Source organism: Haematobia irritans, chromosome 4 (genome assembly GCF_050003625.1).
Source record: "Haematobia irritans isolate KBUSLIRL chromosome 4, ASM5000362v1, whole genome shotgun sequence".
Taxonomy (NCBI): Eukaryota; Metazoa; Arthropoda; class Insecta; order Diptera; family Muscidae; genus Haematobia; species Haematobia irritans.
Window position 1 is genome coordinate 175,331,644 of NC_134400.1, and position 14,442 is coordinate 175,346,085.

The window sequence follows — 14,442 nt, forward strand, 5'->3', positions numbered from 1 at the left end:
AAACCCCCTACCCCCAAAGTACCGGCAAAATTGTAGCAACAAGCAAAAACACCCCCCTTCTTTCTACCACTAAACACCACACAAAATATATGAAATTATTCACAACAGGTTCAGTTGATTAACAACTGTGGACGAAAGCGGAATAACGAAAACAAGAAACATAGCGAAAAAACATATAAGCAAACCAATGTGTAAAAAGTAATAAAAAAAAATATCAAAACATTATATTTGTTTAACAAGGAAATTATCTAACAAGAGAGTAAGAATTTCACGCCGCTCTTGGTTTTGCAAGCATAAAAACTTCATAAATAAACAAAACGACAAAGTAAAATGAGTGTTCTTAAAGCCGTTTCACTGAAAATGTCGTCATTTTCAACCGTCCCAAAGGGCTTAACAACACCTCTACGCAATTTCTCGCTGGCTCATGTTTGCTTGTCACAGAAGAAGGAGTAAGTAAAATCATAATTTAACCAATAATTATCAAAATGATTGAGAAGCTTTGGCCTTAGGTGGTATTATCACCACAATTAGAATTATTTCATTTGGAATTTTTTAATAAAGGGTGATTTGTTAAGAGCTTGATAACTTTTTAAAAAAAAAAACGCATAAAATTTGCAACATCTCATCGGTTCTTTATTTGAAACGTTAGATTGGTCCATGACATTTACTTTTTGAAGATAATTTCATTTAAATGTTGACCGCGGCTGCGTCTTAGGTGGTCCATTCGGAAAGTCCAATTTTGGGCAACTTTTTCGAGCATTTCGGCCGGAATAGCCCGAATTTCTTCGGAAATGTTGTCTTCCAAAGCTGGAATAGTTGCTGGCTTATTTCTGTAGACTTTAGACTTGACGTAGCCCCACAAAAAATAGTCTAAAGGCGTCAAATCGCATGATCTTGGTGGCCAACTTACCGGTCCATTTCTTGAGATGAATTGTTCTCCGAAGTTTTCCCTCAAAATGGCCATAGAATCGCGAGCTGTGTGGCATGTAGCGCCATCTTGTTGAAACCACATGTCAACCAAGTTCAGTTCTTCCATTTTTGGCAACAAAAAGTTTGTTAGCATCGAACGATAGCGATCGCCATTCACCGTAACGTTGCGTCCAACAGCATCTTTGAAAAAATACGGTCCAATGATTCCACCAGCGTACAAACCACACCAAACAGTGCATTTTTCGGGATGCATGGGCAGTTCTTGAACGGCTTCTGGTTGCTCTTCACTCCAAATGCGGCAATTTTGCTTATTTACGTAGCCATTCAACCAGAAATGAGCCTCATCGCTGAACAAAATTTGTCGATAAAAAAGCGGATTTTCTGCCAACTTTTCTAGGGCCCATTCACTGAAAATTCGACGTTGTGGCGGATCGTTCGTCTATTCATGATGAAATGTCAAAGCATACTGAGCATCTTTCTCTTTGACACCATGTCTGAAATCCCACGTGATCTGTCAAATACTAATGCATGAAAATCCTAACCTCAAAAGAATCACCCTTTAGATCTAGACTCGTTACACTGAAAAAAATGTTGTCGTAAGCACCTATTGTTAAATGAGAAAGTTTGCGTTTTATTTCCCTTGCCAGATAAGGCCTTATTCGATTTGATTTTTGAAAATAAGCAATAAATAGCTGAAAAGCTTATTTCATTTTATTATTTATACAGACGAAAAACACTGTATTTCATATGTTTCGGTGTGAAAATTATATGTTTGGGACATTACATTTTCTTAAATATAATGGCACTAGAAACATATATTAACTTGGGAATTTTGTATAAACATATACTATATGTTTATAAAAGTCAGATCCCACCTGACCATAATGTTCGTTATCGTATTCGATATAGAAATATTCTCGTTTTTTTCTCGAAGAAAACTAGCGAAAACGATATCGAGAATGGTTCGAAAAAATTTCGAAAAACGTTCATCTGTCGTGCTCTTACTGCTAGCAAACTCTTCGTTTTCGAAGGCTTGCTAGTGATTCGTTAAAGAAAGTTTCGCGATATATATATAAGTGATCGTTAACGAATCTATTTCGAATTCGTCTTCGAGTTCGATAGCATTTCGATTTCGAAGGTTTTCTGTACTGTTTTATTCCCATTTTGTTCCCATTATAAATTGTGCAGTAAAAGAAAAATTTCAAGTTTGTTTTTATTTTATAACAACACAATATAGATAATTATAATGCAAAATAACATAGATATTAGTCTTGCAAACAAAATACTTAAAATATTTACATTTAGGAATATATATTTAAAGTTATTTAAGGCACTGCATTGACTTTTTTGCGCGAAATTTCTTATTAAGCCAGTCGTGGCTATGTCATTGAAAAGGACTATAATCAATGAGTAACATTTTCCTGGATACAACTGCAAACTAAACAAGAAAGAAAATTGGTAGTTTTTTAAAAGATATATAAATAAATTACTTACCTCTTTTAGATTCGCAAATACACTTCACCCGCACTTAACAATTTCTTAAACTGAAATGACTTTGAATCTCCTTCTTTGTCAAAAACAAACATGGCGGAACACCAAGAAATAAGCCGAAAAATATTCGTTATTACTTCGAAACAACGAACGTTCGAAATTTTTCTATTATCGAACTTTTTCGAATAATGTGCGCATTAATTTATTTCGAAAAATGTTCGCTTTAGCGAACCTTCGCCATTTCTCGACACTTTGGTCGGGTGGGATTGAGCGAGATAAATAGCGCAATACATCAACAGAACACAGTGAGAGAATTAAATGAGAGCAAATGGTGCCCTGCTTAAGAGACATTAGGTTAGGTTAGGTTAGGCGGCAGCCCAATGTATCAGGCTCACTTAGACTATTCAGTCCATTGTGATACCACAGTGGTGAACTTCTCTCTTATCTCTGAGTGCTGCCAGATTCCATATTTTTGTGGATAAATGTAATTGCATTGATTTTGACACGAGATTTCCCAAAAATTTGAAATGTTTAAGACAATTTACACATTCAATTGTGTATTCGGAGATACGAACAGAGATCCCGAACGAGTATACGAGGGCAGTTCGGAAACTTCTTAGCCTAGCACAAAAAGCGCGGTATAAACAGAAAAAAGTTAAGTGTTTTGGAAACTTCCATCTCTGGAACGCATCCGCAATTTTTTTACAATGGAAAAATTAGAAATGTGTGCTGTCATTAAATATTTACATAAAAAAGGTTTATCGGGACAAGAAATTCATAATGATATGGTGAATGTGTTAGGTGAAACACATTCATATGCAACAGTAAAAAATTGGGTTGCTGAAAACAATAAATTCAGAGTACTATTGCAACCTTTTGGATCAATTAAATATACAAATTCGAAAAAAAACGTCCTGGCTTACAACACAAAAAATAATTTTTCATCAAGACAACGCACCAGCGCACAAGAGTGTTTTAACAATGTCTAAAATCAACGAATTAAAGTACGAGTTGCTTGATCACCCACTTTATTCTCCTCATTTAGCTCCCAGTGACTTTTACTTGTTCCCAAATCTAAAAAAAATCCTTGCTGGCAAGCGTTTTACCTCAAATGAAGATGCAATTACAGTTGTAAACCACTATTTTGAAGACCTTGAGGAAAACTATTTTAATCAAGGGATAGAATTGCTAGAAAAGTGTTGGACTAAGTGTATGGAAGTTTCAGGAGATTATATTGAAAAATAAAAATATTTTTGAAAAACTAACTATTCTCTTTCATTGATAGGCTAAGAAGTTTCTGAACCGCCCTCGTAGCTATGTATTTACAAAATATGAAGAACATTTTACCAAAAACCTACAAAATTAAAAAAAATCTTACATTGAAGTTGTTGATAAAATTTTTGTAGTTAGGCTAAAAAATATATTTTTATTCGAAAGAAATATTTTATATTAAATTTATAGAAAATTTTGTCAAAATTGTATTTCTATAGAAAAATTTGGTCAAAATTTTATTTCTATAGAAAATTTTGTCAAATTTTTTTCTGTAGAAAATGTTGATCAAATTTTTATATAATATTTTGCCAGAACTTTATGTCTGCAAGCAGAGAAGGAATATGATCACCTCAAACATGTTTCAAGAGCAAAATGTTATTTTTGTATGGTGACCATGTAACATGTTTGTCACTAAAATGTTATTTTATCCTCAAATATAACCTGCTTGCCGAAATCTGATACATGATTTCCGAGAAAATAAATGGTTGCGAAAACCATTTTACATGGTCATCACCCAAAAATAACATTTTTCTCTTAAAACATGTTTGAGGTGATCATATTCCTTCTCTGGGTGTATAGAAAATTTTGCTAAAATTTTATTTCTATAGAAAATTTTGCTAAAAATGTTGCTAACTTGAATTGTACTTTATTCATAGTTAGTACTCCGTTGTAATTTATATAAATTGGCCGCTATGTGGCTTCAAATTACATGATGAAAATAAAAATAAAATAAATAAATAAATTTTATTTCTATAGAAAATTTTCCTAAAATTTTATTTCTATAGAAAATTTTGCCAATCTTTTATTTCTATAGAAAATTTTCTGCGAGTTTTATTTCTATAGAAATTTTCTCAATTTTTTTTATAGAAAATTTTCTTAAATTTTTTTTCTATATGATATTTTCTAAAAATTTTATTTCTACAGAAAATGTTCTCAAACTTTTATTTCTATAGAAAATTTTTATTTCTATATTTATTATATAGAAAATTTATGTATTTCTTAGTTGGAGAGAAATGTTTTGCAAAATCTACCAAAACATCAAGAATTCTACCAATCTACCAAGCAGTAAAAAATCTATCATTTTTGTAAGAATTCTACCAACTGTGGTAACCGTGGTTGTGAGCAGGGATCCGGAGCGGAGCGTGGAGCGGAGCGGAGCAAGCCCTTTTTTTGCCGGAGCGGTTTCCAAATGAAAAACCGCTCCGAATAAAATATTACTTGAATGAAATGTGTAACTTTGAAATTACACTGTGTAGGTAATTTCAAATATAGCTAGTACTTAGCGTAGTGTGAGTAAACGTTTAAAATGTACGATATGTATTTTTGTACGTACGTACATTGGGGAAAACACAACGTGTTTTTTTAGTAATTGTTTTCAAAAACGGCAAATGTCAAAATATATCTCTAGTATGTGTTGTAAAAGTAACAGCAGTACTTTCGATCAATTTCAACCCGTATTACTACAAAGATGTTTGTAATGAACGTCAAATAAATGCAATTAAACGATCTTATTTATATTTAATTTTTTAGTTTTCTACACTGAAAAAAATATTGTCGTGAAGTCAAAGATTTCATGTCCTTAGAATAAAAATGCAAATTTTGCTTAACAGAGAAGACGCATTTCTCTAAAATAAAGTTTTTTCCTTGTCCAAAAGTCAATAAACTTTTGAATGAAGTTGTAATGTCCTTATAATTAAGTGATTTTACTTAAAAATGTGTATCATAACATGAAAGATAAAATTTTTGAGGTAAGGTCAACGTGACTTTAATAATTAAGAAAAAAATTTTTTTTTCAGTGTAAGGACATTCACATTTGCTTTACTATTGTACTATATCCTAGCATTCTCTTATTTCTGATATTAGTTCTCGAAAATTTAATTAAAATTATGGATAGTTTCAATTTTGGTTGAAAAATGTGCGCATATACATTTATTTTAATTTTTTCTCACATTGAAAAATAATGACTTGATTTGTATTATTGCATGTTATCTACTTTTTTTGAGAACGAACATTTCTTAAAAACGCTGTTCGAAAATGTATTTTTACAATAAAAGGGAAAAAAGCGAAATTAGGTAACACTAGATCTGAGTAAGAACATTCGTAGGTATACCACGGACTGATTTCGATGGAGGTTGTTGCAAACATAAACATACACAACCACATTACAAATATAACAAAACCTCTTCTCTACGTCTGTTGCAAAACAAAAAAAAAAACTTTCGGAGAGTAGTTACTTCTACTCTGTGTATAGACTTTCAATTCCAATCAGCGTTGCCGTTTTGGTTCGATCGGACCAAAATTGGTCCAAAAGATTTCTAATTTTTAAATTTGGTCCGATGGTCGGACCAAACAGAATTTGGTCCATTTTGGTCCATTTTCATAAATTTGGTTTCTATCACATATTAAATAGTAGATGGTGCACCGCAAAGAATATTGTCGGGAGGCCAAATACTTCACATGCTTCAAATACGAATTTTGCTTAGAATAGAAGACGTATTTCTCTGAAAAAAAGTTTTTCCTTGTCTAAAAGTCTCTAAACTTTTCAATGAAGTCTGTTTGTCCTTATAGCTAAGTGATTCGACATAAAAATGTGTATCCTAACATGAATGAATATATCGTTTTAATGAAGTCAAAATGGATTTAATATTTCTGAAAAAATCTTCAAAATTAATAAAATGTTTCAACACATTGTTTTAAATTCATTATACCCTAAACCACATAGTGGTTAGGGTATAATAAGTTTGATCTGCCAAAAAATGTGCCTACCAGAAATATTGATTTTAGACCCCATAAAATATATACCGATCGACTCAGAATCACCTCCTGAGTCGATGTAGCGCTTGGTGTCCGTCCGTCCGTCTGTCCATGTATTTGTTGTTCACAGGATTCCGGTCGCAATTATTAACCGATTTTGATGAAGTTTGGTACAGGGAGTTTTTTTGGGCACAAGGACGAACGCTATTGAATTTGGAAGAAATCGGATCAAATTTAGATATAGCTCCCATATATATGTATTGCCCGATTTCGAGAAATGGGGTCACGTTGCACTTTTTTACTAACCGATCGTCGTCAAATTTAGCACAAAATAATCTTCTCTATCACCCTTTAAGTCTGAAAATTTCATCGAAATCGGTTCAGATTTAGATATAGGTCCCATATATATGTATCGCCCGATTTTGCCAAATTAGGTCATAAAACCCTTATTTATCAACCGATCTTACGCAAAGATGGCTAAATGTAATCTTCTATAGCACTAACTATATATAAATAAAATAAAACTCAATTGAACAAATAATACAATGTTTGTACTATAATTTTCTCGAAGAGGAACGGAGCGGAGCGATTTTTTTTCTCGGAGCAGAGCGTGGAGCGGAGCGGTTTTTTTTTCTCCGGAGCGAAAAAAAAATGGACCGCTCCGGTTCCCTGGTTGTGAGCCAAGGATTTCATGACCTTAAAATATGAATGCGAAATTTTCTTAGTGTAGAAGACGCATTTCTCTGATATAAAGCAATTTTCATTGTCGAATAACTTTTCAATAAAGTCATTCTATCCTTGCAGTTAGATGATTCGACTTAAAAATGGGTATATTTACATGAAAGAAAATTTCGTTTGACTAAGACCAACTTGACTTTAATAATTCTGAAAAATTCTTCAAATGTAATAAAGACTTTTTGTATCTTGAGTACAAAGTAAAACTCATTTAAAATAGGAGATGTTTTTCAATACTTTATTTTAAGGACGTTTTTTACTTGAAACATAGCATAACTTCAAATTGAAGTCTGGTTTTGGAAACTTAATTTGCCGTTAATACGTTTTTAAAGGACTTTGATAGCACATGAAGAAAAATAGCTGAAAAATGAATATATTTAAATTTGTTTCCTAGAGGCAAGAATACATCCCTACTTCTTTGGAATCGGAACCAATACCGAAATCATTAGTGTAAAGACAAAAATCTTTGGAACTGGGCAGGCTTTTTTCAGTGTAGTTAGAATGTTAATACCACTATTTGTCCAAAATTTCAAGTGAATCCGAGTGATACTTTGGTGGTAATATCTTTGACTACACTTTCGTTCCCGCAGAATGTTTTTTCTTAGTCTAAATTATTAGATAACCCATAACCTATATTGACCCGGTTTACAGATGCAAGGTCCTTATTGTTGGAGGTGGATCTGGTGGATGTGCACTTGCTGCCAAATTATCATCGAAATTGGGAAAAAACAATGTGATCGTAGTTGATCCAGCGGAGGTAATTTGCAACAACAAAACAAAAAATATTTCTTAACTAAAATCATGTCATACACTTGCAGAAACACTACTATCAACCAATGTTTACCCTAGTTGGAGGTGGAATGAAAACTGTCGAACAAAGTTGCAGGCCAATGTCTCAAGTTTTACCCAAGAATATTGAATGGATTAAGGAAAAGGCCCAAAACTTTGATCCCAAAAATAATACCGTGACAACAGCTACGGGTAAAGAAATCAAATACGATATGTTGTTAATAGCCGCAGGATTACAATTGAATTACAATAAGGTAAACAGGGAGTACACTGAAAGAAGAGTTTTCTTTCCTGAGGAACGACGTTTGAGACAAACGAAATTTTCTTATGACGCTACACACTACCGGGAGCCACCGTGGTGCAATGGTTAGCATGCCCGCCTTGCATACACAAGGTCGTGGGTTCGATTCCTGCTACGACCGAACACCAAAAAGTTTTTCAGCGGTGGATTATCCCACCTCAGTAATGCTGGTGACATTTCTGAGGGTTTCAAAGCTTCTCTAAGTGGTTTCACTGGAATGTGGAACGCCGTTCGGACTCGGCTATAAAAAGGAGGTCCCTTGTCATTGAGCTTAACATGGAATCGGGCAGCACTCAGTGATAAGAGAGAAGTTCACCACTGTGGTATCACAATGGACTGAATAGTCTAAGTGAGCCTAATACATCGGGCTGCCACATAACCTAACCCAACCTAACCTATGACGCTACACAACTTTCTTTAAAGACAAATAAATAAGATTAGAGATGATCGTTGCAACGTTTGTCATAAATTTAGGATTATTTGCTCTTAACGAAAATACTTTATACTAAAGGGGGAATTTCGTTCCGGAGGAAAGTATTTTTCCTTAGGGTGTTATTTTAAAATCTCACCTGCTCGCTTAAATACACACAAACAAAACGAATTCCCTTTGGCCATAAAATGTTTTCTGATTTACAAGCAAAATAAAAATCTTCTACAATCTCATTAAATATTTGCTCTTAATGAAAACTTCAGTACACGCAAAAAAAAAAAAATACTTTCCTCATGAACGAAATTCTAGACATAAAGTATTTTCTTTTAGACCAAACAAACCCAAATTTATGATATGCGATTCAACCATTGTCTCTAAATCTTTTTATTTGTCTTTAAAGAAAATTCTTTAGCGTCAAAAGAAAACTTTACTTGTCTAAAACTTCGTTCCTCAGAAAAGAAAACTCTTCTTTCGGTGTAGAATACCATTTTCTATGAGAGTACTAATTTTTATATTTTACTTAGATACCCGGTCTACTTGAAGCCTTGGCCATACCCAAAGGTAAAGTTTGTTCCATATACTCTCCTTTATATGTGGATAGAACTTACGATTGTTTGCGTAGTATCACGGAAGGTAATGCCATCTTTACATTTCCTGATTCCCCCGTTAAGTGTCCAGGAGCACCGCAGAAAATCGTTTATATAGCTGAACATTATTTCCGAAAGGTAGAATCAAATTTTCGACTACATGCAGTATTTGCATAAACGAAGTTTTATCTTTCCAATTAAATTAAATTCGGGCCATTTATTTTATAGCAAAACAAACGTAATAAAATAAATATTACATATAATACAGCTCTGCCTGTACTATTCGGAGTGAAACATTATGCTGACGCTTTATGGCCTATAGTACGAAAGCGTAACATTCAAGTAAACACACGCCGAAATTTGATAGAAGTAAAACCAGATAATGATACGGCCGTTTTCGTGAATCTCGATAAACCAGAGGAGAAATTCGAAGAAAAGGTAGGTAACGTCAATACCGAAACAAATATGCTTTAAACGCACACTGAAAAAAATAACCGGTTCCAAAAATTTTGTCTTTATACTAATGATTTTGGTATTAATTCCCAGCCAAAGAAGCGGAGAATTGAAGAAAGGATACATTTAAGACACAATTCTCTTTTACATTTGAGTATTGCGTACTTGATACTAGGAAAAAAATTTGGAGTTTTAAAAACGTTTTAACGACATTATTAAAGATTACGCAACCTAAATTTAAGGATGCATAATTTACAAAATATTAAGGACAAATTTCTTTAAAATTATGAAATTTTAATTAAAATAAAGATTATAATCCTTGCTTTAAAAATTATTTTCATTAAATTTAGGACACACATTTTGTAAATTTGGGTCCCTCCGTTAAAATCGCATGTCTTTGAAATAAGACAAATTTTCCTTAAAGTATTTTTTGTTTTTGATTTAATTTTTGATTGTCTTTAAATTAACTTAAATATTGAAACTTTAGATTTAAGATAAAACTGCTTCAAATATAGGCTAATACTTATTATGAGGATTTAGCGTCTTTGGTTTAAAGTTTTTTTGGAATTAAGAAAAAAGTTTTTACATTGAAGTATCCGTTATAATTTTGATTCGAAGCTGGCATTTGTTTATACGTGAATTAGCTTTATTAATATACCGCGAAAAGAGAATGAAAATTTGATAAATGTCCTAATTTTAATTTTAGATTTAAAGGCAGGTAGGTCGCTAAAAAATGACTTTTTTACTTGTCTTCATTTTAAAATGTATATCAAAAAAAAAGTTTACTTGGTTTCAAAGATTTTGACCTTCCCGTTAGGTTTTTGGTATTGATTCCCCCAAACATGCGGTTTCTTTAAATTAAGACCATATTACCTTTAACTTTAGGATGAGTAAAATTAATATAAGGATCCAGATCTCATTTATGTAATTTTCATTTAAGGACGACTTTAACGGAGGGATGCAAGTTTCCAAAATGTATGTCCTAAATTTAGTAAAACAATTTTTGTGAATAATAAAATTCTTTTAATGAAATTTTCATTATTTACAAAAAAAATTGTTCTAAATATTATCATATAATAAATATATTTTTTTTAACCTGATTTGGACAAAATTATTTACATTTCCACAAATTCTCTAGGCTTACCCCCATATTCATAAAAGTTAACGTCAACTTTAAACCTACTATTACCATACAAATTCCTTCGATAAACTGTCAGTAAATTACCCAGCAAAAAAAGAGCTTCCAAAAAAGTAGTTGTGATCCCCAATTTGTGATCCGGAAGTAGTGCAAACTTGGATCATCTCCAATGAATTTTACATGGGCTTGTCGTAGGACGGAAGTACTCCCTTTTTGGATCCTTTGCATTGCTTTAGAAGTTAATTTGAATAAAGAAATTTAAAAAGCGAAAAAAAAAAAATTTTTCAACCAATTTCACTTTTTTTCATCTATATGGTTTATTACACAATTATTTTCCTATTATCTATTTTTACAATTTGAAAAACTTTTTCGCTCCGACAGGGGTTGAACCTGGGTTTGCTGGCACCATAACAGAACGCCTTAGCACACTCAGCCACAAACGCCATTGAGCACAAAGCGTCGAAAGGTCAATTCAAATGTTTGTCATATGATCGTAATACGACACGAAGGAATAACATTCTAATTGCTTCTCGAGATGTTCTTTATTAGTATGAACGAAAAAAATAAGAAACGCAAGTTCAAATCTCACCAGCGGCAATTTTTTTATCAAATATTTTTCTAAAAAAAATATTTTTTTAAGTCATGCATCGTTTTTATTTTTTATTTTCGGCAAATATTTTCGTATAAATATATTTTTTCCATTAAAAATCAACAAAAAAAAATTAAAAATTCTCGTAATTTGCAAAACCTTCCCAAAAGAACTTCCCTGGAAGCGAAAAAGTCAATCGGCACAGGTTCAAATCCCAGCGGGGATGAAATTTATTTTTTTATTATTTTTATATTTTTTTATTAATTTTCTATTTTTTTAGTTTTGTATTAGTTTTCTATTTTTTGTAAAATTTAATTGTCCAAAATTTGCACTTAAAATAGCTTGATTGCGTTCTTTCTAATACTTGTCCACAAGGACTGCATCGGAAGTAGAAAAAAATCATTGGGGATCCCAAGATGCGCTTTAGAAGAAATGTTTGTGCACTTGTCCAAAAGGACTGCATCGGAAGTGGACAAAAATCATTGGGGGATCCCACGATGCGCTTTAGAAGAAATGATTGTGGACTTGTCCAAAAGGACTGCATCGGAAGTTGAAAAAAATCGATGGGGGATTCTGGGATGGGCTTTAAAAGAAATGTTTGTCGGACAACTTCCAAATTTTTTTGCTGGGATTATTATGAATATGAGCATTAAAATTTAAATCGAACTAAACACCTTAAAATTTAAATCGAACCAAACAAACTTCGAAATTTTCCTTAACAAGTGAACAAAAAAAAAAATTATGCTTAATAAATTTTCTTGAAGTTGTCGAAAAATATTTACTGATTTATGTTAAATCCGCCTGGCATCTGCGTTTGTAATGTAGTTTAGTTAGCCAAAATTTTCTTTCATTGTGGGTTCACTGTTTTTTGAGTGTATATTTTTGCATTCAAAGCCAAAGAGAATCACATGTCCCAAACATGTTATACTAGTTTATAAACATTATGTGCTTACAATTAAGAATAATGTCCTTAAAATTGGAGTTCCAAACTTATAATTGTTTTAAACCGGAACATACGAAAAACAGTATTTTTCGCCCTAGACGCAATTATCAATAATTCGTATCTTACAATTTAAAGAAAACAATTTTAAGGCATAGATTATTAACTTTCTAATGGCGTAACCTAAAATTTTATGTCTCATATTATTTCATATCAGGTCAATATTTTTGTTTAGTCTGAGAATTAGATCAATAATTCACTATAATACTTTGATCTGTATTTATTTAGAGTGGAAAAATGTATTAGGCAAGAAATCTCTTTCCGAAAATTTTTAAAATTAAAAAAAAACGACTTTTTGATTGTAATTATAGTTCCTAAGATTACCACTGACAATTATTGAAGAGGCATTAAAAAATTACTCTGAAACCTTTACACCAAACTTTGTTTCATATGTTTTATTGTTATCTCTTGCAGTTTTCTATGCTACATGCCGTTCCACCAATGAGCACTCCAGATGAGCTATCTAAATGCAAGGAATTAGTGAATGCAGCTGGTTTTGTAGATGTCGACAAGAGTACAATGCAACATGTAAAATATAGCAATGTTTTCGCTATAGGTGATTGCTCTGCTTCACCAAATTCGAAAACAGCTGCAGCAGCAGGTCTGTGCAAAAACTATGTAGATCCGAGATTTATTTAAATGTATGAACTTAACTCTCTGTCATAATTTTAGCTGCCCAATCACCTGTGGTGTACAATAACATGATGTCTGTCCTCAAAGGAAAATCCTTGAAGAAAACTTACGATGGATATGCTTCGTGTCCTCTGGTGACTGGTTACAACACATGCATATTGGCCGAATTCGATTACAATTTAATGCCATTGGAAACATTTCCAGTGCCACAAAATAAGGAGCGCTACAGCATGTTCTATATGAAGAAGGATCTTATGCCATTATTATATTGGCATGTTATGCTCAATGGCTATTGGAATGGTCCAGCATTGATGCGTAATACTTTGTCTGTTTTTAATTTTGGCAAAAAGTGAAAAATCTCAACATATAAATCAACAAAATTAAAGTGCAATAAACTATTTTCTTTTTATAAAATTCAATTAAAAGATATCAATGTAAAAAGTAAATAAAAATTTAAGAAATGAAGTAGAAAAAAAAACAAGTACTTAAGCTGACTTTGTATATTTTTTATATGGATTTATACAAGCTTTTATTGATTTATGAAAGGCCTATTCGAGCTTCTTGTATTTTTTATTGAAATGTTTTATATGATTAAAAGATTTTTAAAACAGCTTTACCAATAAAAAAACTCTTTGGTGTGTCTTCTAAAAGAATTCGTTTTTTTTTTACTTTTCAAAATACTATACGTACGTACCCAGATTTGTCTTCTGGAGCCTCCTGAAAGAGAAAATTTCATCAGATGCGATCTCAAACACCAGCAAAAAAAAATTAGATATTGTTCGACAAACATTTCTTTTAAAGCACGCATTCCGGGATCTTCCATTGATTTTTCCATTCCCGATGAAGTTTTTTTTGAAGCAATCATAGAAAATACGCTATTTAAAGTCAAAACTTAAATTTTGAACAATTAAATTTCGCACAAAAGAATAGAATAGAAATAATGAAACTAATATTAAAAAATGCACTTGAACATGTGCCCTTGGTGGTCGTCCGTCCGTCTGTCCATGTATTTCTTTTTGCAGGAATCCGGTCGCAATTATCAACCGATTTTTATGATATCCCGGAGGCTGTACACGACAATGCTGACGAAGTTTGACTGCGTGGTAATGGACGACGAAACCTACGTCAAAGCCGACTACAAGCAGCGTCCGGGACAGGAGTTTTATACGGCAAAAGGAAGGGGAAAGGTAGCAGATATTTTCAAGCACATAAAACTGTCAAAGTTCGCAAAGAAATATCTGGTTTGGCAAGCCATCTGTACCTGTGGCTTGAAAAGCAGCATTTTCATAGCTTCCGTACTGTTTTGGCCGGATTTGGCATCTTGCTATTACGCTAAAAAG

The 14,442-nt window shown here is 32.5% G+C and overlaps 1 protein-coding gene across 1 annotated transcript; it reads left to right on the forward strand.

The window, feature by feature from the left end:
* The first annotated feature begins 6 nt into the window (after positions 1-6).
* On the forward strand, positions 7-13,580 carry Sqor (Sulfide quinone oxidoreductase). The gene is made up of 7 exons (XM_075305568.1): positions 7-449; positions 7,834-7,939; positions 8,001-8,225; positions 9,227-9,427; positions 9,518-9,727; positions 12,884-13,070; positions 13,142-13,580. The coding sequence occupies exons 1-7, from the start codon at positions 331-333 to the stop codon at positions 13,453-13,455; spliced, it is 1,362 nt and encodes a 453-aa protein (XP_075161683.1). The 5' UTR covers positions 7-330; the 3' UTR covers positions 13,456-13,580.
* The last annotated feature ends 862 nt before the right edge of the window (positions 13,581-14,442 follow it).

Excerpts from the sequence above, each read along its gene's own strand:
- Sqor (XM_075305568.1), top strand. The coding sequence starts at position 331 with ATGAGTGTTCTTAAAGCCGTTTCACTGAAAATGTCGTCATTTTCAACC. Across the intron at positions 9,428-9,517 it reads CTGAACATTATTTCCGAAAG|CAAAACAAACGTAATAAAAT; the intron begins GTAGAATCAAAT and ends TTTATTTTATAG. Across the intron at positions 13,071-13,141 it reads GAAAACAGCTGCAGCAGCAG|CTGCCCAATCACCTGTGGTG; the intron begins GTCTGTGCAAAA and ends TCATAATTTTAG.